This window comes from Lissotriton helveticus, chromosome 5_1 (genome assembly GCF_964261635.1).
Source record: "Lissotriton helveticus chromosome 5_1, aLisHel1.1, whole genome shotgun sequence".
In the NCBI taxonomy this organism is placed as follows: domain Eukaryota; kingdom Metazoa; phylum Chordata; class Amphibia; order Caudata; family Salamandridae; genus Lissotriton; species Lissotriton helveticus.
Window position 1 is genome coordinate 1551410365 of NC_136065.1, and position 24116 is coordinate 1551434480.

The 24116-nt window shown below is 43.4% G+C and overlaps 1 protein-coding gene across 1 annotated transcript in view; it reads right to left on the minus strand.

The window, feature by feature from the left end:
* Positions 1 to 24116, minus strand: part of NFASC (neurofascin) — a 639840-nt gene that overhangs the window by 165464 nt on the left and 450260 nt on the right. Inside the window, exon 19 of the mRNA XM_078644633.1 lies at positions 3123 to 3320. Coding sequence (XP_078500759.1) covers positions 3123 to 3320 — 198 coding nt within the window. The remainder of the gene's footprint in view (positions 1 to 3122; positions 3321 to 24116) is intronic.

The window sequence follows — 24116 nt, forward strand, 5'->3', positions numbered from 1 at the left end:
TCCGTCAGCTGATCTCTTTAGGGTGTAATACGCCAGTTCAAACAGACAATGTTTGTCATCTCAGGACGGCTGTAATGCTGATCAAGACAACACCCAGGATTAAGGTACAACATGTTCCAAAACATGTGGGGAGAACTGTTTTTTTTTGTGTGGAATTATTTTGCTTTAGCAGCAAAAGACCCTTGATACATTTTGTCTGTAGATGGCTTCTTAGTGGCATTTGTAAGACCCATGTTTGTTTCTATGGGTTTACCGATGGCATTATGTAGAGGAGCAAAACTTTAACCATTGCTGGACAGAGCAGCCTAAAGACCTGACTGCTGTGGGATAAATATGGGAAAGGAGCTCAAAGAGTAAATATTTCACTCATCATTATGTATAGAATAAAGTGAGCCCTACGCTCATTAAAAATTCACCAAGGACCTTATAAAGGACCATACAAGGGAACACAGCAAAAATGTCGATATTGGTCACAACATCACATCATCCCTCAAAACTATTTAAAACCACTGGTCATTTTAAAGGGATACTATGAATACAGATGCTCACAATACATATGGAATCTGTACAGCTCAAAGAAGCACGTCAATATGATGTCTGAAATTTACCGCAAAACAATAAGCAAATTTTAACAATTCTGATTGCGTGGTAACATTAGGATTCCTGGTAGCAGTGTAATAATAAAAAAATATTGACATAAATATACTAACTATGAAATCGTAGCTAAGATAATTAGGAAGAAATTGACTTGAAAATCTAGCTATTAGTACAGTTCTGCAGAACAGTAGTCATTGCCTTTTCATATTGTAGGTGTGTACTTAGGTCAGCACTACAATCACATATGGAAATCAGACGCAGAATTCTTAATAAATTATTTGGTCTGACTTGACTGTGCGGATGCCTTGTCTGTCAGAAATATTTATTTTACCAACTGTGGACTTTACCTACATCTAGAGAAGTACCATTCTTTCACCTCATTGCATTGGCTGTTTGGTATATTCCAGGAAGTGCTCCCTCTAGAATGCATGAGGAACAAGTTTACATTTGAAAAGTACACTCAATCATCACACTGTTTGTCACATTTAATTTGTTATCTTCCAATTGCATTTTAAACTGAAGGCGATCCTTTATTGCTACTCTTTCCAAGCATTGACAAAGTTAAGAGGGCAGTCTTTGAAGTGATAAGCAGCACAGAGTTTGTGCATTTACCGTATGTAAACAGCATTTCTGAACGCCTGTGTTTAGATGTGTTGGAAAACTAGACAATCCATTGGCTTTGCCAGTCTTGTTTTAGTAAGCACGGCAGATACCCTGTAATATGGTGTCTCATTACTAAATCATGAGCTTGTAATGACAATGAGGAGAAACAGTACTGGATGAGGAAAGCTGAGGAAAACAACAACGTCTCCTGTTTAGTCCAGAAAAATGAGAGATCTTTCGTAAATTTGAGCTGCAGTGGGATAAAGTTCCATGCCTTCGGAATAAACAGAGGAAAGGCACACCCATCGGCTCTCACCTTATAGAGCCATGAGATGACAAAAATATATTAGTGAAGGATTGGACGCTCCTTACTGGACGAAAGGGTGCACAAAGCTTCTGAATAAAGACAGGGCCTCTGTCACAGAAGGCCTGATATGCAGGACAAACTGGTGTAGTGTGCTAACCAATGAAGTGCTAAGAGATGAAAAGAAATTTGAGTGAGCCTTGCAGTTGTGTTATGTATCACCTGAAGTTCTAGTGACAAGTACAATGGCTTCCGTAATGAAGAATTACAACAGTCCAAGATTATAGTGTACTTTAAGCAAGGTGGAAACAGGACAAGCATTTTTCGTTTGCTTTTCCTTAGTAATACTTTCAAGTTTTAATACTCTTTTCTTTGAGATCTTCTATAATAAAATGTTCCTATTCTGATTCTAATTTACGTTCATCCTCTCTTCCGTTGCTTTCTATGCAGTTGCTTTTGCGCTCCCTTTCTCTCTTTTTGTAGCCTTTCTCTTTTTTCGTTTTATACCTTTATTTTTATAATCACTTTTTTAATCCTCCTTTCTTAAATGATCTTTTTCTTTTTCTCCTCCTGGAATGTCCATTTTTGCTCCCTTTCTTTTCCCTTTATTTTGTGTCCATCCTAGTTCCTTAATAGATTTTACCAGTGGTCGAAGTGGGCGTGATCTGAGGGGCACAAACTACCTATAGTTTTCTAATTTAAGAAAATCAGTTCCCTATTTTTTATGAAAAGACAACTGCCCCAGACCGGAAATGCATCAGCTGAAATGTGAGGCAGGAAGTCTCATGTGCTTGAAACCGAGGGAGGGACAAGCCTTCTTACCAAGGTTTCTGCTTTCCTGAAAGCAATGTAAATGTGCATAACTGGCTAATCTGCAAATGTAAAGCGTGCTTCAAAGCCGGTATTGGCAATGATTGACCGAATCACTTGAAGCTTCCCGATGAGTCAGATTTATTCTTTTTGAGAGGTATTGCAAGGGAGTTACCAGCAAATCTGTGAAGTTTGTGCTCTTAAAGAACAGTTATATATAAAAACAAATGGCACTATGTGCAGTCTGGAAATTACTAAAATCTACATTTTTGAAGCACTATTTTTTATAACCCCTTTTGCGCATTTTGTAGCAGTCTATCTTATACTGTGTGTAACGCAAGTTTAAAATAATGATTGTCTTTATCACAGGGCTTTCTGTCACAGACTGGGACTTCATTGCACTAAACATTCACAAGTCACTATTCTCCACTGCAATAACTAGGATTTCAATTCTGCGTCTCTCTGGTCACAGATGTATACCTCTGAGGCGCATTAACTAACAGAAGATTCATAATGTATGATAGTGCATTTCCCACTGATCAACTTAACTTACATTTATTTGTTACTTAAGCTGTGCCTTATTTTATATGAAGTTAACTGAAGGTTAAAGACTGAAAATAGTTACAGAATATATATATATATATATATATGTATATTTTTACCCACTCTATTAACCCGGCCCCCATGCTCACTCACCCCACCTACTTTATACACAGCATCACAGTTCCCATACTTTTTTTATGCACTTCGATCACTGGATTTTACAATCTATGCAGAAAATGCAATGAAAGGCGTATGAAGAACTCACATGCTCCATTGGTTTGGTACCGTTCCGAAGGGAGGCTAGGGAGGCTACTGCCAACCTCATTCACTGCCAAGACCCGGAACTGATAGTTGACATAGGGAGCCAAAGGGAGGACAGCAGAGTTCACATTGCCTGGCAGGCTGACAAGGTTGTGCCAGGTACCAGGCTGGTATCGGTCTTCCTCAAACTGGACAATGTAGCCTGCAAGTTGTGTTATAGTGCAATTAGAAAAAACAAGAGAGAAAGTGAAGAATGAATGATCGGTGTGTGCAGTACCACGTCCAGCCTAGATTCAGATAAATACATTCAGAGTGCTATGGGTCACGACTCATGGTGGGATAAAAGGATGGGGAGGTGAAAGGAAGAAAGTGAGAGACATTGCAAAGGAATAGCAGAGAGGTAGGAGAGCATAGGAAACAGAGCCTTACTAGGAAGACAAGAAGAAAAGGTGATCCAGCAACTTTAGATAAAGGGTCAAAAGGTGCCAAAAGAAAACAACAGTACAGTGTTACCTGCAACTAAAGAGGGAGCTGTGGAACATAGTAGAGGATAACAAGGGTAAGAGAGAGAAGGTGATATTGGAATAACAAAACATTCATGACAGTATATTCCCACACATTCAGTGGAATTAATAAACACTTTTAAAATTAACAATTTCAAGAGCAATTAAAATAAACAATGTCTCTATTTATAAGGTCACAAGTGCACATGTAGAATTACAAATAAGGTGCTGTCCACAAGGCTACCAGCACATACAATGTCCTACATTCAAACAGTTCTGGTTGAAGCTACGTGAGAAACACCATAGCTTTCCTCTGTTGGGTGGTCTGGGAATTATTCTTGAATATAACCTATCACTAATGAGGAGCCACAATTGCGGATTGGGAACGCTACCTCTCTTTCATGGAATCCTCACGTAAAGTTACTTTGAAAATAGAATAGCAGCAGTTTACAAATGAAGGGAGAAGATATGGTGACACAGCATGACCTAATACAGCTAATTCTGAAGGATGGTCAGTCCCACTTAGTGTCTGGAGTTGCATCTGAATGAACAATAGTACCTTGAGAATATCATGTGTACAACAGATCTCACAAAATGGAATGTCACCTAACAAACCCACAGTTTCACTACTCCCTCTGGCAGGTTTCCATGAAGGAAGCTTCATAGAATTTTGATAACGCAGACAGTATGCAGCAAAATGGAATCTGTTATGAAAAAGGAGCTCTTGAACATTGATTTGCATATGATGCGAGCAATTGATTTGCTATCATTTTTTTTTAGCAAATAATTTAGAATATGATGGGCAGGCCGCCAACCCTCTGTGGGTCTTCCATCCATGGCAACCTGCTTGCTGTATTGTGATTTCCCTGCCTTCTGGATCTGCATTTGTTTTACAAAAGTGCTTATAAAGTCCCAGTGGGAGCATACAGAAAAAAATGAGTGCCAGGCCGCCAATGACAGCCTGCTCTAAATATTTGTTCTACTTCAAAGAAACAAAACGCTAAAGTTGGGTTTATTTCTGTAAAACAAAAAACGAATTGTTCTAACGTGCCTTGATTTTTCTCCCAGCACGCGATGGCCACATCTGAATTTTCCTGGGCAGTAAATATGAATGAATGCAGAGGCCTAAACAGGACAATTTTCCAATATTCATTAGCCTGTTGCAATTGGGCCACCAGCTAATGGTTACTGATGACCAAGCCAGTGGAGGCTCCACCGTGGGATACTTTGTGGTTCCCCCATCTCTAAATAAGCAGTGGAACAGCAGGTTTCCTGGATGAATGACCCGGATCGACAAACACAAACATTTTAGTCTAATTAAAAAAAATATGCATTCATCAGCTTAACTTATTTTATTTATTTTATTCATTTATAAGGCGCACAAATCATCCCTAGGGGGATCAAGAAGGCGCCAAATGTAAGAGGAAGACAATACTAATTCATTAGAATAGCCAGTTCTTGAGCAACTTTTCAATTATATCAAATAAATTGTCAGCTGGTGCTTTTGGATTAACAAAAACGTGGCCTCGGCATAAACTTAATTTATTTGAAAATTTGAAACAACCTTAGGAAGGAATGAAGGGTGAAAATAAAGGGCAGTCTTACCCCTGTGGAAACTATTTAAGGATTTTCAATGGGAAAAAATACCTTTCACTAACCATCCTAGATGGATGAAGTTATAGAATTAAAAACCTAATTTTCAGAAAAAACTTTATGAGTCAAAGTTAAGCAGGGCTTAACAAGTGGAACAACTCTGTCAAAACAACAGTAAGCTCCAATGAAGAACTGGTATCCCTTAGGCTCAAACGCCTTCACAAAGACTTTCTACAAAGGCCTTTTGTCATAGATATGGTGAAGTCTGTTCATTAAATGGCAGACGACAAATGCTGAAGGCCTTTTCATTCTAGAGCTGTCAGACGGCATAGAATTGCTTCATTTCAAATGAATAAAGCAGATTCATGACCTTTTCCACTTAAACAAGTAAGACATATTTTTCAACAACTGGTCTTTTTTACCCGAGTACAGAATGGTTGTCAAAACAGATAACCATCCAGTAGAACAACAGTTTAACAAATGTAGGGCACTGTGGAACCTCACTGATGTCAGGAAAGATATGCAAATACTCTTAGCCTTAGCCCTTTTTTCATGGATATCTGAATCACAAAGAAAATTAAGGGGTGTTTGGACAAAATTTGGAGTTGTGAATATCTGGAGAAACAAATACTGGAAGAGAAATATGTGACACAACCATATCGTGATGCAAAAATATAGTTGTCAAGAATATCATTTTTTTACCTAAGCAATATAGTTTTTAAGAATATCCTACTTTTTTAATATCGGTTTCTATAACATAGTTGAAAAATTACAGTTTTTTAATTATTTTAATGTGTTTTAGTTCATATATTAATTTTATGTGTTACTATTGTTTGTGTAATTGTTATGAATTTTTTTGAATATAGTTTGCAATTTTAAATGATTTAGAATTTGTTAGTAGCAGTAGTTTACTTGATCATTTTATGACCATTCACATAAAAAGCGAAGCAGGTTGGTTATACCATAAAAACTTAAAAATTAAAATAAAATATTAGTAAAAACACATCATAAAAACAACAGAATTACAAGCTTGGTTAAGAAGAGGAAACATGGAATATTTAAGAAATTATAATTCAATAAATTCCAAAATCGGTAAGGACTCATATGGATTTCATCATGGGGAGTCACCAGTTTTATAGGGGGTAATACAATCCTTTTTACAAATGTCGATAGAGGGCCACTCCTCACAGCGGTCATTGGACATGCTGATTCCTAGATGATAGATAACAGCCTAATTCTAATACGCTAAGCATGAAGCAGATATCTCGTTATTGCAGACACAAGCCATTTAGTTGTCAGATCTAAACACACATAAGGCATCTGCGGGTCATTTGAAAGACAAGAGGCGACATACGGGGATATCCACCTTTTTCTAATGGGTGCTTAGTGGGGACAAATAAACATAAAATGTTCAATTGATTCAGAGTTTAAGCTACACACGGGACACAGTGGAGATATGGTTGTATTCTTCCATTTACTTTTGGTAGCATTAAGTGTCAAAACCCCAACCCTGAATTGTATATAAAGTGCACATGCATGAGACGGTTCAATACCATCCCTAAAAATCTTAAAATATATATATATATACATATATATATTTTTTTTAATCTAGTGAGCTTATCAGTTAAAGTGCCTGGTGCCACATTGTTCAGACATGCGAGCTCGGTATAGCCCCAAAATCTGTTTTTTAAACAGACTGGGGAGCACTTTATTAGTCATCAATTTGGGTCCTCCCACAGGACCCTCAGCCCCAGTTCATACATCTACTTCTTAATCTTCTTAAACTCACCCAGTCACCCAACTTGTTTTTCAAGAGTAACTAGTTCATCTACAGCTTCCTTTTTTTGGTAAAATGTATTTTTCATTTTCATCAATACAAAAAGAACAATGAAAGATACGTACAGCAGTCCATAAACATAGGCTTTCCTGCCTTTCAGAATCAGCGTCTAAAGCATTATAATATTATGTTAGACTAAACTCTAGATAAGAAGACCAATGCTATTGATAATAACATGTCACATTAGGGACCGTAAACCAACCCCACCCATAGATGTGAGCAGAAATGATAATTCACCCTCAACAAACTCATCTCCTCCTTACACAACCAGACCAGTCTCTCATTTTGGCGTTTTTGCATTTGCAAGTATGAAAATAGTTAAACCAGATGTCCGGACAAACTCACCCCACCCCCACCGAGACAATTCCCTGCTCAAGCTGTGACTCGGTTTCTCGTCTTAGAGTCTTGACATACGCCTTGTATGGTCCCCAGATATCTTTGGGGTGGGACGTGATGGGCATCATATTTGTAAAGAGCTCATTATTTACATTACAGTAGGCGATACTGCGCAGCCATCCCTGGACATTTGGGGCAGTTGTCCACCCCCAGTGCAGTGCCACCTCCCGCTTAGCTAATAAAAGACACAATGAAGCAAACCTACGGATATTTAGGGGGAAATTGACAGTGTAGCCGAGTAGGGCTACCTCTGGAATCGGGTTCAATAAGCTGTTCAATAGCTGCCCAAGTGCCTGGTGTACCCGTTCCAAGTAGCCATGTAAGTTCGGGCACGTCCAAGTGTGGTGTGCGAAGTCCGCATGAGGTGCAGAGTGCAGGTGTGGGGTTTGGATCACTGAAATAATATCGACTACCAAAATATCGACTACCCAAAATATCGAGGAAAAAATATCTACAACCAAAAAAACGAGTTTGTATGTACAAACAGGTAAGTACAAAAATATCGAGTACAAAATATCGTTTACAAAAATATCGTTGTAAAAAATATCGACTTTAATAAAAACAATGTTTAATTACATTAATATAAAAAATTAATTACTAAAATATAATTAACAATACTTAAATTAACTTTTAATAATTAAATAATTAATGAAAGTAAAAAAATAATATTTTTTAATCATATTTCTTAAAACATATATATATATACTAACAAAATGTAATTAAATAATAGCCAATATTATTAACGTACAAATACAAAAGAGTAAAAATTACTATTCCCACTGCAAAGAGTGCAACAGTGGATATATGACGTTACAACGCAACTTTTACAACGCACTACCATTACAACGTAAGTATTGGTAAGTATATAATATTTTTTTAATTTAAATTATTTAAAAATATTTAAATATAATTTAATTTAATTAAATTAAATTAAATTAATGTAAATTTAATTTTACTTTATTTTTACACTGTACCCCTGTACCCCTGTACCCCAAAACTGACCCTGAACCCTAAAAAACCCTTTACCCAAAAACCCAAAACTGACCCTGAACCCTAAAAATACCCCTTTACCCAAAAACTAAAAACTGACCCTGAACCCTAAAAATACCCCTTTACCCAAAAATTAAAAACTGACCCTGAACCCTAAAAATACCCCTTTACCCAAAAACTAAAAAACTGACCCTGAACCCTAAAAATACCCCTTTACCCAAAAACTAAAAACTGACCCTGAACCCTAAAAATACCCCTTTACCCAAAAACTAAAAACTGACCCTGAACCCTAAAAATACCCCTTTACCCAAAAACCCAAAACTGACCCTGAACCCTAAAAATACCCCTTTACCCAAAAACTAAAGACTGACCCTGAACCCTAAAAATACCCCTTTACCCAAAAACTAAAAACTGACCCTGAACCCTAAAAATACCCCTTTACCCAAAAACTAAAAACTGACCCTGAACCCTAAAAATACCCCTTTACCCAAAAACTAAAAACTGACCCTGAACCCTAAAAATACCCCTTTACCCAAAAACTAAAAACTGACCCTGAACCCTAAAAATACCCCTTTACCCAAAAACTAAAAACTGACCCTGAACCCTAAAAATACCCCTTTAATTTAACATAATTAGCAATTAATCAATTAAATTAAAATAATTACCAATTACATTTTAATTAATTAACAAATATTATTTAATTACCAATTAATTAAATATTACTACCAATTAATACATTTACATATTTAATAAATAATAATTAAATTACTTCCCACCCTATTCCCCTATAAACCCACAACCCGCTACAGGAAACACATTAATTTAATTTACATAATTAGCAATTAATAAATTAAATAAATTAATTACCAATTAAATTTTAAATAATTAACATTTATTATTTAATTACCAATTAATTAATTATTACTACCAATTAATAAATCTACATATTTAATTAATTATAATTAAATTACTTCCCACCCTATTCCCCTATAAACCCACAACCCGCTACAGAATAAAATTACACAATAATTTTAAAAAAATCATTAATTAAAAATAATTATAACATAAAATGACACTTTTCACACATATTATAACATAAAAACACTATAAATAATTACATATTATATAAAAAACGATATTTTTTACTTTCGATATTATGTACAGTCGATATTACTTCACTTACCTTAAAAACGATATTTTGGCTGTCGATATTCTGTCCTGTCGATATTTTCTCCAAACGATATTTAAAACTCGATATTCTGTCCAAACGATATTTTGGAGTCGATATTATGTCTGTGTACCGTGGGGTTTAGATGGGTCTATTTTGTGTGCGAGCGCTGGAGTAAAATAGATGCGTTGTAGGAATTTGAAATGGAGGAGTCTGTGCCTGCTGTTTAAAGAAACATCTTGGGTGACCGAGCAGCAGTGAGCCCACTGCTCTTGGTGATGGTGATTCCCAGGTCCAGTTCCCATGCACTGAGAATTTAGCTGTTCTGCACAGGTTTTAATGAGGAACAAGCCTTGTATAGCTTGGATATCAGGTGTGTGCTATTTTCTTTTCCTATGAGCAGCGTTAAGGGAAGAAACAAGACCGGCTCTAATGACAATGTCGGGAAGGTGGATCGCAGTGTGGAGTGGATGCGGCATAGTACAAATTTGTCCATAAAGTCTGCTGCATTAAAGCAAGTGTATTCCAAGGGGGAGAAGATATGACCATCCGGGTATAAGTCTCCCAGTTTAATCAGGTCAAACTTTGTCAGGGTGCGCAGCGCCAGTTGCTCAGATGTAATGGGAATCAGTCGAGGATTAACAACCGGGAGGGCGGAAGAGTAGAGTGTCTCCCACCCGGTGATCCGGCAAAGTCTATGCCATGCCCAGCACGTGAAGGAAACAGGCTGAATATTGTGAGGGTCTCTGGGAAATACAGCTGAGCGGTGCCCGGGCAATACCAGTTCTGCCTCTGGCTTCAAATAGTGGATCGGGGCATCTGGATGGTACCAGGGATATGCATAACTACACTGCACCACCGAATAATAGAGCTGAAAATCTGGTACATTATAACCCCCTCTCTCATATGGTAACGTGAGGACTGCCCAACGGATCCGCGCCTATTTACCCCCCCAAAGAAGCCTACTCAGAAGAGAATGGAGTGTGTTAAAAAATGATTAGTGAGAGGAATCGGAGTATTGTTAAAGAGATATAAAAATTTGGGGAGGACTACCATTTATATAATAGCAACTCAGCCCACTATTGATAAGGGCAATTTTAACCATTTCTCGTTTTGAGTATTAAGTGCGAGTATTGCCCTGCCATAGTTCAGACCGAGTATTTGGGCAGTGTCCAGATGGAAGTGTATACCTAAATATTTTACAGATTCTGTGCACCATTCAAGGGATGGTTGTGTGCTGGTTGTCAGTGGAAATATGACCTATTTGTGCCAATTTATGCCCAGTCCCGAGAAACTGCCAAATTGGATGATCTCTCTAATCAACTCTGTTAGGTTATCCTGAGGGTGCCTAACATACAGTATGGTGTCATCGTCATACAGCGATACCAATAGGGGGCCAGTATTAGATTGTAGTCCCCTGTGGAGATGTTTTTCTTGGAAATGACGTACAAGGGGGTTCATGGCCAAAAAGAACAATAAAGGGGACAGTGGACAGCCCTGCCTGGTTCCTCGCGTCATCTGAAAGGGATTGGAGAGAGTGCCGTTCAAATGCAGCCTGGAAGTCGGTGCATTATATAAAAGGGCCGTCGAAGCAATGAAGGCCATGGGCATGCCCGTGCGGCGCATGATGGAGAGGAAAAAGGACCATTCCAGGCAATCAAAGGCCTTTTCCATATCCAGTAGAATGGCGGCAGCAGAGGTGCCTGGGTCTATCCTGTGGATGACCGAGAACAGCGTGCGGAGATTCAGAGAGGTGGAGCGGTGAGGCACAAACCTGGATTGAAATGGGAAGATTATAAATTGCATTAGTTGTGGTAGTGTGTTGGAGGTGACCTTTGCTAATATTTTATAATCTAGATTAACAGGGACAACGGACGATAAGAGCCACATTGCGTCGGGTCCTTGCCTGGCTTGAGAAGGAGGATTATTACCGCCTCTCGTAGAGTAGGGGGAAGAATCTGCCTTTCTAGGGCCTCTGTGTAAACTTCAATAAGTTTAGGGGCTAAAATATCTTTAAATGTTTTGTAGAATTCTCCCGTGAATCCGTCCAACCCAGGAGCCTAGGAACCACGAATGGTGTCGATGGCCAGAAGCACATCCTCTTCTGAAAGGGGTACAGCTAAGAAGTCCTGCATATATTTTTCTAGGTAAACTAATGCAACTTCATCTAAGTAGCCCTCCTGTGCTCCTTTACTTTTTCTCCTAGAGTAGACTTATATAAATTGGTGAAGAACCCCAGGAAGCCACTCTGAATGTCTTTTGTGGTGGTGTGAGTCAGAGGCCCTGAGTTCAGTGATGTATGTTTTGTGGTAAGGTGGACGTAATAATCGAGCAAGGACCCTTCCAGGCCTCTCCCCTTCTCCATACCGCCTGGCCGTCTGGTATTTTCCCAGAAATAAAATTTCCCTGTTTGCTGTGTCCCCGTATTCCTCTAACAGCACCAGCCGTCTCCGCTCATATGTAGTAGGTGTATGATGTGCATATGTCTCGTCTAGCGTTTTGAGGTCACGCTTCAGTCTCAACAGTGTGTTACATAGGTCTTTGAGGACTCTGGCATGTTTTGCAATGCACATGCCCCTAAGAACCGCTTTGAAGCCCTCCCATAGGATCGCCCATGAGTCTACTGAGCCGATGTTTATATCAAAATAGTCTTCGATGGCCTCATGTATTTCTGCCCTGAAAACTTCATCTGCAATGCTCTGTTGGGAAACCGCCACTGGTGTTCAAAGCCCTCCGGGCGGGGTAATTGTATCTGCAATTTAACCGGGGAATGGTCCGAATGGGTCCAAGGAAGAGTCTCCACCTGCGCGCCCCAGCTATATAAGTCGGGCGAGAGCAACCAAAAATCTATCCATGTCCATGTGTTGTATTGTCCTGAATAGTGTGTGTATTCTGTCGTATTCGGGTTGCGTTTCCGCCATACATCTAATAGGGAAAACCTATCACAGAGCTCCTTGAGTGACCGGCAAGCTCGGGGTTTAGCATCATGTGCCACAGATGCACTGTCCACGATAGGGTCAAGCAGTAAGTGAAAGTCCCCACCAACTACCAACGTGTGGATCAAGCTTGTCTAGATGCGAGGACAGGGCATTGAAAATTCTGGGGAGTCCACATTGGGGACATATATGCACAAAAAAGTAACTTTTCTACCAGACAGGGTTTCGAATACTGTTAAGAAGCATCCCTCACAGTCCTGTTGAAAGGAACTCAAACAAAACGGAACTTCACTGCGTATTAAAATGGCTGTCTCCCTAGCGTAGTTACTGTAATTTGCAAAATATCTATTTGTTTCCCAGCTAGACCCAACATGTGCCTTGTCATTCTTAGGAAGATGTGTTTCTTGTAAAAAGGCACCATCTACCCTGTGCCTCATCAAATATTGTATCACCTGTCTTCGCTTCCGAGTGTTATTCAAGCCCCTCACATTCCATGAGAGTAGAGTGAGGCTCAATGGACCCTCCACATTACCGAACTTGGTCATTGGATTGGTGCAATGATATCAATAGTACGAACAGTAGACAACTAACAGCCGTGCTAGATTTGTAACGCTGTGAACATACAAAAATGGACTGACTTGTAAATGAAATTACCCACCCACCACCCAGCCAGACCCCAACTGGGGAAGGGCCATACCCCAAATGAAAGTGAACGTGAAGTACCAAAATACTTTACAAAGAAATGACATTCCCAAAAAACAGTACTCCAAGGTGAACCAAACCATGGGGGGCAGCAACGCCCCGGCTGGTCTCCAGTTAGATGTAATAGCAATACAACATTATGTGACGTGTTCCTGCAGACTGAAACATAAAAGTATGTAATAGAAATGTCCCGATCATCCCGTGCCAGCACTTGAAAACAGTTCTGAGCTTGCATCTGAGCCGCTGTGTGGGGGTGAAGGCCTGGACCCGGCCCGCTTGTGGGAATGTGCTTCTGTTTATACATCCGGCAGAACTCCTGCGCCTCCGACGGGTTATCGAATATGCGGGCCTTGCCATCGACATCAACCCTAGCGGGGTATAACATACCATAGCATTGTCCCATATTTCTTAGGGCGGCTTTAACACTGTTGAATTTCCGCCTAGCATCTTGTACCATTGCGGTGAAGTCCGGGTAAAAGGATAATTTGGCGCCTTGTCAGTCCATGTCTCCCTTTTCTCTCGCCAGGCGAAGGATCCTGTCCCTGTCCCGGAAGTTCATGACACGTGCTACGATAGGCCTGGGAGAAAGACTGGGATTTGGGCGAGGGCCCAGCGACCTATGTACCCTCTCTATGACAAAGCCAGGGGTAAAGGTCTCCTTGCCGAACAGACCCAGCAGCATAGTTTCAACGATCAGATCCATGCGGCTGGTGGGAGTTGTGTCAGGGACGCCAAGAATGCGCACGCTGTTCCAGCAACTGCGCGCTTCCATGTCCTCATTTTTAATGGCAACTTCTTTTAAAATGCGCTCCACTCGTTCCAGGTGCTTGGCTGACTGTGACGTCCCAGCCTCAATATCAGAAATGCGGGCCTCTGCCACATCCAACCTTCTATTGTGCGCTTGTACTTTGGTGCCAAGGCTGGCAATGGTGCTGTCGAGGGAGTCAAAGCGTCCGTCAAGCGCCTTGAAGCCTGCACGCATCTCCTGGAGTAGCGAGTGCGCTGCATCAGAGGATCCATCTCCCTGAACCGGGCATTGTACAGACAGATTCCGCCATGGTGGAAGATTGCGCGTTGGAGGTGTCCGCAATTTTTCCAAAAGGAAGCGTTATCTGTTTAGGGTCCTTGCGGTCCATGCAGCGCAAAGTGTAACCACCGCGGGCAGCTAATTCCCAGTGGGCACATCCAGGATGATCTCCACCCCGCTCCTGGCGTACTTTGAACCAGACGGCAGCCTCAGGTCCCCAACGATGAATCAGGAGGGCAAAAGGTCTGCCCGTGAGAGCGCTGCAACAACCCAGCACAAGGAAATACACCACTTTGCGTGCAAGTATTCTTTATTGAAAAGGGGCACACCGCAATACATCAGACCGTGTCCCAGTTGCTGTGGCCATTGATGAGAAACAGGCACCCAATAATTGCAGGGAACTAGGAGCCTAAATATGCAGTTTGTGATGCAGGGTGTAAAAGCGCTCTCACTGGGAAGCGCTCTGGGGCGATATCTCTATGCGGGCAGGCCCTCAATGAGGATGTAGATGTTGCCAGCCGGACCGCAGCGCCAATTGCAGACGAAGCATGCTGATTGATAAATGTCATAGAAGAGCCTTGCTCCTCAAGCGCCAGGTCGTCACCGTGCTGCAGGCCGGGACAGGAGGGTGTCCTCAGCAGATGATGGCGATGTTCGCGATGTTCGACGTGTGCCCCTCTCCCCCGCCTGCCCCATGTAAATAGCTGAAAAATACAGCTATGCCGTTTCCGATGAATCTCCCGGCCAGCGGTAAAGTTTCCCGGCCAGCGGTAAAGTCCCAGAAGGCGGTCTTCTCTGCGGGGGAGGGGGGCGGGCGCCGGCACTCACCAGGGTCTCGCGCGGCCGATGTCGCACAGATCAGCTGAGGATCCCCTGCTACTGGCTCACGAGAAGAGACCGTCCCATCCTTGATGTTGTTTTTGTCGAACTCCTGGTCATCCCAAGCATATAGTTTCCGGAAGTGATCCTCCCATACCTGTGGATGGATTAAAAATTCCTCCTCTGTGACCAGATTAACTGTTCCTCTAATAAGTAGGAGCCAGAATAACTTGCAATCCTTCAATCTAGATGTCTTAACTAGGGTGCTCCATTTGTCTTCCTCCCAATTTCTCTATGCCTCAGCCTGTGACTTGATATAGGCTTTCCTTTTCTCTGTAATATCTCCACTGATACCTTCCTTTACAGCAGATATTAGATCTATTTTGGCTTGTATACAGGTCTCATTATACCAAGGCGCATTACTCGGCCTATTAATGTTAAATTGGCGCTGTCTGCAGAAGTGACATTTTATACTCATTAATAAGGTGGAGAAACTTGTCATGATACTAGCATCATTAGTGAAAGAATCTCCCATGGCAGTAATGGTTTGAGCTACCTCTGTATAAATTACAGCTAGCGTCTTCTCATCTGAGACTATCTGGGTCCATTTAACACTCCTATTGTTGTTTGAAGTGGCTACAGGGACCAGCACAGGACTAATGGAGTTCATAATAGGAATACCAGCTAGCAACATGACAAGTGCGTTGTGGTCACTATCCTGTCCATCTATGACAGCCATATCATACACTTTGGGCCATATGTCCAGATCAACCATTATGTAGTCAATCCTACTCTTTGCATTCACCCTTTTAACTTCATCACTCGCCTTCCAGGGGGGGCAAAATGTTAACTTCCTCACTCGCCTTCACGGCACGTTTAATGCAGACGGCCCATTGTCATTCTTTATGTGATAATCAGCAGCAGAGAGAATGACAATGGGCCTGTCCACAGTCTGCTCGAGGTCGGGGAGGGGCTGCTGCAGCCTCTAGAGTTCAAAGAGAAGTGCGAGAGGCCCCAACTGAGAAAACATTTAAACTCCTGGGGCTTCTCGCAGGGGAACAGCCTGCTGTAATCTTGAACATTACGGACCAAAAGGAATGGGACCGGCGATCCAGGGGGGGGGGGCATGCGCACCCCTTGCCCTCCCCTGCGGACGCCCATGGGTCTACCTGCAGGTGAAGGTCTGGCTGAAATGCTATAATTAGTAAACCCCACCCTGTGAGCAGGGTCAATTACCCAATTTTCCTGAAACAGGCAAATGTGGCATCTATCTACTAGCTTGCCCCACATTAGGTCCACCAATTTGGACCTTAGCCCAGCGACATTCCATCAAAGGACTTTAACTTGTTGCTCGTCACTTGGGCTTTCCTGTATATAGTAACCTTCCAGTGCCTTAATTCTCTCTAAAGTTTTATCCACCCCATAATGGGCTGGCGGAGAGGCTGAACTATAGTGTTGACTGAGGGCCATGTTATTGCAAAGTGGGCTAACTCTCTGGGGACAACTAGATAGTTCTTGGTTAGGCGTCTTCTCGATTTCGGCATTGCCCATATTGAGTCAATCTGGATTATCTAATTCAGCAAGTGCTTGGAACCAATTACTGGTTATTAAGCTAAAATAGTCTCTGCCCAAAGAAGGGTCTGGGTTGGGCGGCTACTAACTGGTGTAAGCTTTGCATAAGATGTCTATAGAAATAGCCCAAAGGCATAATGCCAATCCTCTGAACAGGGCCCTGCCAGCTTATCTCCCTCCCCCCCTCCCATTGATCTTTTTTCCGCAAAAGCTGGGATTCTGCAGTTTATCACCACACAGTCACCATGAGTAGATTTACACAAAGGACCAACCCATCCCACTCTTCTAACAAATAAAATATTATGGTAGCTGAAATTTGTAAAATAAGTGCTGCAGGATAGCCAGTGGCAAACTTTGTTTTTCGATTGGGTAGTTGGCTCATTACTATTGTCAGGAAGACGGGGGCAATTTGTTAACTTTTGCCACATATGGGCAACACTCTGAGGGGAGATCCAAGATTGCCTGGTTTGATGTGGTGTGTGCACCGTTAGCTAATGTGTTTGAATTCCCTCTATTTGATCTGGCTATCTCACTTTGTGTGGTACAGGTCCCCTTATCTCTGTCCCTATCCCTTAATTCACTTATAATACACCCTCCTGCTGGTGGTAGGGCACTTGGCACCAGTCCTCCCGTTTGGGCAGAACCCTCCCCAAAATCAACACCTCTATTGCAAACAGTGGTTGGTTGCGGAAGTTGTGCAGCAGTGCTGTGATGTTTACTTTTCTGAGTGTTTAACCCAATTTCCTCCCAGACACCCCCAAAATTACTTTTTTCCATTTCTGTGGGCCTCTCATGACCAACTCAAGTTCTAATATTAAGAATAGATTATTGCAATGCTGACATAATGGCCTCTAATTTGCTGAGTTTATCTAAAATTGAGGAAAGGCTACTGAACAATATACACTCAAATCGGGTCATCATATTGTCCAAATCAAGATTTAACTGTGTTTTGGGATCAGAGGTCATAGTCACAAACTTGGAGTTGTTAGTAAATGGTGGTACATTTACAATCCCCCACCCCCACTGATGTACGTCCAAGGTTTTTTTAATTAGATCTTGTCCTTGACCCTTAGGATGGTACCACATTAACTGGGTGGAGTGCTGTGGGGGCGCTTTGGTGGACGGCACATTAAAGTTACTGCGCTCCTGGCGGCGGACGTGAGCACGGCTGAGTTCTGAAGTAGGGGCCCCCGGGAGGAGGACTGTAGGGTCCAACACAATTACATCTCCTTTGACGAGGCTGAACCCGTTGGCTATTGTCCAAAAAGGCTTTGACTTCACCATTTGGCCATGTAGACAGCACTTTAGACTTAAATATCTCCAAATTTGACGCCATCCTTAGCGATATTCAAGACTTCAAATCAAAGCTTGAAACGAAAATAGACTCTGTGGCCCTGAATGTCAGTCTATTGTGTGCTGATCAAAGGAAATTAGTGGACAGGGTCGTTGATGCTGAATATAAGCTCACCACACTATGGCCCACAGTGTGTGAGGTGCAGGAGCAGATAAAGGCGCTCCGATCTAAGATTACGGCACTCCTGATTCGAGCAGAAGGGCGCTTTAGGAGCAAAGATGTGAGAATTGTTGGATTTCTGGAATGTGAGGAGGGCTTTAGAGTTGACCTGTTTGTTGGGAACTGGCTGGAAATCGTAGTACTTCAGTATAAGACATCAATATTTTTTTTAGTGGAATGGGCCCACAGGGTACCGGGTCACTCTCCCCCACCAGGGGCTCCCCTGCACTCGATAGTGGCACGCCTTTTCAACTTCAGAGACAGTGACCTGGTGCTCCAAATAGTAGAACTAAAGGCCCCTTGAAGATCAATGGCTACAATGCAAACAAAATACTGGACTACAGGGCGGCCATTTAACGGCAACATTCCACTTACACCGAAATTAAAAAACACCTGGGGGTGCTGGGTATACGTTACTCCCTAATGTACCCGACCAAGCTGAAAATAGTGAATCAGGGTAAGACTGCCTTTTTTCTACCCCTTTGGATGTTTGGGAATGGCTACAGACAAAGGTCATCAGTGCACCAGCTCGGGGGACCAACACCAGGGAGATAGGAGCAACAGTGTAACAGGAAGTGTCTTGTAAAGCGTGCAAGGGTGCCCAAAGCAGAGTGAGGCAGCTAAGGCCAGGGCCCAGGTAATAGAGGACATATGGTGTAAGACCTCTAGCCTAACCACCTCAGAGAAATCATGCAGCCCAGACCCAGAGAGCTCCATCGAACGTCAGGTTGCAATGGATATTGATGACCTGTAGGGGCCGGTGTTGATGACCTTTGACTTGACCAACAATTGGGATGGATGCTCTACTGAGCATGGTTCACCTGGCAGGTGACGGTGATCTTATTGATATGATGGGGCCTGGACAATGAGCATTGACTGGCACGCTGTACTGCCTATTGTGCCTTCAGTTTACCATCCACTAGCTGGAAATTCGCTAGACACATAGTCAAAGTATTACACAAGGGGGCCAATTCTGGCTATCCTTTTGGGGTTGGGAGTATTGTTACCTGTCCTTTGTTGATTTGACCCCATGCAGCACAGGCAACTTGGCCATGACGTGGCCGCCTGGTTCCCACCCGGACCAAAGGGGTAGTGGGAACCCCCCGTTGTGCTCAGAGCGTAAATCCTTAAGTTCTCAGACGGTTAAATAGTGGCGCAATACTCTTTCCTGACCTGAAATGTCCAGAGAATGGATACTCCACGGAAAGGACACAGGGTACACGCATCTAAAACGCAGGCATATTCACTTCATCAGCTTACAACAGACCCACCTTACAGGAGCAGGACTTTAGAGGCTAGCACTCAGATTAGGAGGATAGACATTTGGGACCACATACTCTGCATACACAAGATAGGTGCTGATCTGGGTGGCTCCAGGAGTCCCATATGTGATGCAATGCACGCATATGGACACAGCTGGCAGATGTGAGGTGTTAGAGGGGCTTTTAGATGGCTACCATCTGTCTATTATTGCAATTTATTCCCCGAATGAGAAGCAACTGGAGTTTTTCAGCCAATTGTCTCCGGAGCTGCTATATAACCTCCATGTTCCCCAACTCTTGGGGCAACTTTAACTGTATTGTGGATAACCTCACCAACAGCAGCACTCTGTCACTACCGGGAAAAGTGTCCACAGTGTTTTGCGTCGGTTGCAGGACTTTCAGCCTTATTGATGCCAGGAGACATGGTCACCCATAGGGAGGGAATTCTCCTTTTATTCCCCGATTAACCGCTTACACTCCAGGCTAGATTATTGGCTATGCTCCCGGGACCTCCGCCCAAGAGTTTTAAATACAGAATACTTGCAGTGCATCCTTTCGGGCCATAATCAATGCTATATTTGGTGTTGGATTTGCTGGGGTGGAAATTAGCTCCCAGTCTGCCTAATGGGTTGGATGAGTAGATCCAAGAAAAATACAATGGAATGTTGCATTATTGATTTGGCAATTATATTATACAAACACTGTATCGCAATGACATGGAGGTCCTCTGAACTGCAGATGGCGCAGTGGCTTACAGACCTGCGGATATGGGTAGTGGTGGAGCAGGCGGCAATCCAAATAGAATCCCAACGATCTAGGGCATCACAGCATGGGTGTTATAAAACTAGAGGTTCAGCTGGATAACAGACCACCATGATATCCACCAGTAGGGGCCTTAGCAGGTTGGTGGGAGTTTACTTGAGCTTCTCTGTATATTCCCGTTATACAGTGGGAGTAGTACATTTTACCCCCTCCAAAGTCCAACACTTTTCTTACTATTACGCTGTTTAGAGTGGGAATAGTAGATTTTCCTCTCCGAAATCCAATGCTTTCCCTACTGTTGAATTCTTTAAAGTGAGAATAGTACATTTCAGTTGTGTAGACTAGAGAGAGAATTGTAATTTTTCACTTCTCCAAAATCCAACCGTTTCCCACTGTTGTGTAGACTGGATTGGGAATAGTAATTTTCACCCATCCGAAATCCAACACTTTTCCTACTGTTGCAGAGAGTAGGAATAGTGAACCTAATTCCCCCAAAGTCCAACACTTTTCCTATATTTGTGGTGACTGGAATAGCAATAGTAAATCTAACCCTAACTAAGTCCAACACTTTCCCTACTTTAACTGTGTTGTGAATGTACTGACCAACCGCAGCACTCTGCCACTAACGGGAACGGATGTGCACAGAGTTTTGCGTCAGTTCCAGGACTGGCGGCCTTATTGATGCCTGGAGACATGGTCACCCATAGAGAGGGAATTCTCCTTTTACTCCCCGATACACAACTTACACTCCAGGCTAGATGATTGGCTTTGCTCCGGGGACCTCTGACCAAGATTATTAAATACAGAATACTTGGGGTTCAAGTTCAAGTTCAGGAATTTGTATAGCGCACTACTCACCCAGAGGGTCTCAAGGCGCTTGGGGGAGGGGGAGCATTATTTATCGAATAGCCAGGTTTTAAGTTCCTTTCTAAAGGAGATGTGGTTCTGTGTGAGGCGGAGATGAGTGGGGAGAGAATTCCAGGTCTTGGCTGCCAAGTAGGAGAAGGATCTTCCTCCCATGGTGGATCTGTGGATGCGCGGAACTGCGGCGAGGGCTTGATTGGAGGATCTTAGTTGGCGGGTGGGTGTGTAGAAGGACAGTCGTGTGTTGAGGCATTCGGGTCCTAGTTTGTAAAGGGCCTTGTGTGCGTGGGTGAGGAGACGGAACGTTATTCTCTTGTTGACGGGAAGCCAGTGGAGGTCTTTCAGGTGACCAGTAATGTGAGCTTGGCGAGGGATGTCCAATATGAGTCTGGCTGATGCGTTTTGGATGCGTTGGAGTTTTTTCTGTAGTTTGGCTGTGGTTCCGGCGTAGAGGGTGTTTCCATAGTCCAGTCTGCTAGTGACCAGTGCGTGGGGGACTGTCTTTCTTGTTTCGGTGGGGATCCAACGAAAGATTTTCTTGAGCATACGAAGTACGTTGAAGCAAGAGGATGAGACGGCGTTGACTTGTCTGGTCATCGAGAGGGAGGGGTCTAGGATGAAGCCTAGGTTAAGTGCGTGGTCTGTGGGGATGGGTGCCGTGCCCAGGGCCGATGGCCACCATGAGTCGTCCCAGGCAGAGGGGGATGATCCTAGGATGAGGACTTCCGTTTTGTCTGAGTTAAGTTTTAGGCGGCTGTTTTTCATCCATCCGGCTACTTCTTTCATGCCTGCGTGAAGATTGGTTTTGGCGGTTTTAGGGTCTTTGGTGAGGGAGAGGATCAGCTGGGTGTCGTCAGCGTAAGAGATGATGTTCAGGTTGTGTTGTCGTGCGATGGATGCGAGGGGACTCATGTAAACGTTGAAGAGGGTGGGACTGAGTGATAACCCTTGTGGTACTCCGCAGATGACTTCGGTGGCCTCTGATTTGAATGGGGGAAGTCGGACTCTCTGAGTTCTCCCAGCTAGGAACGAGATGATCCAGTCCAAGGCTTTTCCTTTTATGCCGATGTTGCTGAGGCGTTGTATGAGGGTGCTGTGACAGACAGTGTCGAAGGCGGCGGAGAGGTCGAGTAGAATGAGGGCCACTGTTTCTCCGTTGTCTAGTAGTGTTCGGATGTCGTCTGTTGCTGCGATGAGGGCGGTTTCGGTGCTGTGTTTGGCTCGAAAGCCGTACTGCGAGGGATCGAGGGAGTTGTTGGATTCGAGGAAGGCGGCGAGCTGGCTATTGACGGCTTTTTCGATGACTTTGGCCGGGAATGGGAGGAGGGATATGAGGCGGTAGTTTTTAAGTTCAGAGGGGTCTGCTGTGGGTTTCTTCAGGAGGGCGCTGACTTCGGCATGTTTTCAGCTTTCTGGGAAGGTAGCAGAGTTGAAGGAGCAGTTGATGACATCACGGAGATGGGGTGCGATGATGGAGTCTGCTTTGTTGAAGATGTGGTGGGGACAGGGGTCGGTTGGCGAGCCGGAGTGGATGGAATTCATAAGGCGGATAGTGTCTTCAGTGGTGATTGGGTTCCAGGCGCTGAGGTTGTTAGAGGGCGGTTTAGGTTCTGATGGGGGTGGAGAGGATTATTCGTTGGAACTGTTTTCGAAGCTGTTATGTATGTCGGCAATTTTGTTGTAGAAGAAGGAGGATAACGAATCGCAGAGGTCTTGGGAGGGAGTGATGTCGTTTGAGGCTGCGGTGGGGTTGGTGAATTCTTTGACGATGTTGAATAGTTCCTTGCTGTTATGGGCGTTGTTGTCGAGTCGATTCTTGAATGCTGATTTCTTGGTGGATCGAATCAGCTGGTGGTGTTTGCGGGTGGCTGCCTTGAAGGTGGTCATGTTGTCGGTGGTTGGGTTTTTTCTCCATGTTTTCTCGAGAGTACGGCATAGTTTCTTGGATTCCTTAAGGTCATCGTTGAACCAGGGGGCCTTTTTGCTGTCTTTTTTGGTGTGATGGTTTTTCAAGGGTGCTAATTCGTCAGCGCTGTGAGTGATCCACTGTTTAAATTTGATGGCGGCTTGGTTTGGGTCTGATGAGAGGGCGGGTGGGTTTTGGTTGAGCGATGTGAGGAGTTGGTCGGTGGTGATTTTGTTCCATTTTCTTCGGGGAATAGGTTGTGGGGGGTTGTGGGTCGAGGTGGTTTTGTAGCTGAAGTGAACACAACTGTGGTCCGTCCAATGGATAGCTGTGGTGCGATCGAATGAGATGTGTTTGCTCGAGGTGAAGATTGGGTCGAGCGTATGTCCGGCTACATGGGTGGGGGTGTCAACAAGTTGTTTGAGGCCGAGATTGGCCAGGTTGTCAAGAAGTGTGGTGGTGTTGCTGTCGTTTTTCTTTTCCAGGTGGAAGTTGAGGTCTCCTAGTAGAATGTAGTTCTCGGAGGCGAGGGCATGTGGACTGATGAAGTCAGTGATGTCTTCGCTGAATTGTTTACGGGTGCCTGGAGGCCTGTAGATGAGGGTGCCTCTGAGTGTGGTTCTAGGGTCGGTGTGGATCTGGAAGTGGAGGTGTTCGGCGGTTGTAAGGTTATCGTCGGAGCTGGTCGTGATTTTGATGGTGTTCTTATGGACGATGGCGATTCCTCCTCCTGTTTGAACGGAGCGGTCTTTTCGGATGATCTTGTAATTGTCCGGAATGGCTATGGCGATGTCGGGTGTTGATGATGCGTTCATCCATGTTTCAGTAAGGAAGGCGACGTCCGGTGATGTAGTGCACCCTTTCGGACCATAATCAATGCTATTGTGGGTATTGGATTTGGTGAGGTGGACATTAGTTTCAAGTTAGGCTTGTGGATTGGATGAGTAGATCCAAGAAAAATACAATGGAATGTCGCATGATTGATTTGGAAATTATATTATACAAACGCCATATCGCAATGACGTGTAGGTCCACTGAACTCATGCAGATGACGCAGTGGCTTACAGACCTACGGATATGGGTGGTGGCGGAGCAGGCGGCAATCCATATAGAATACCATTGATCTGGGGAATCCCAAAATGGGATGC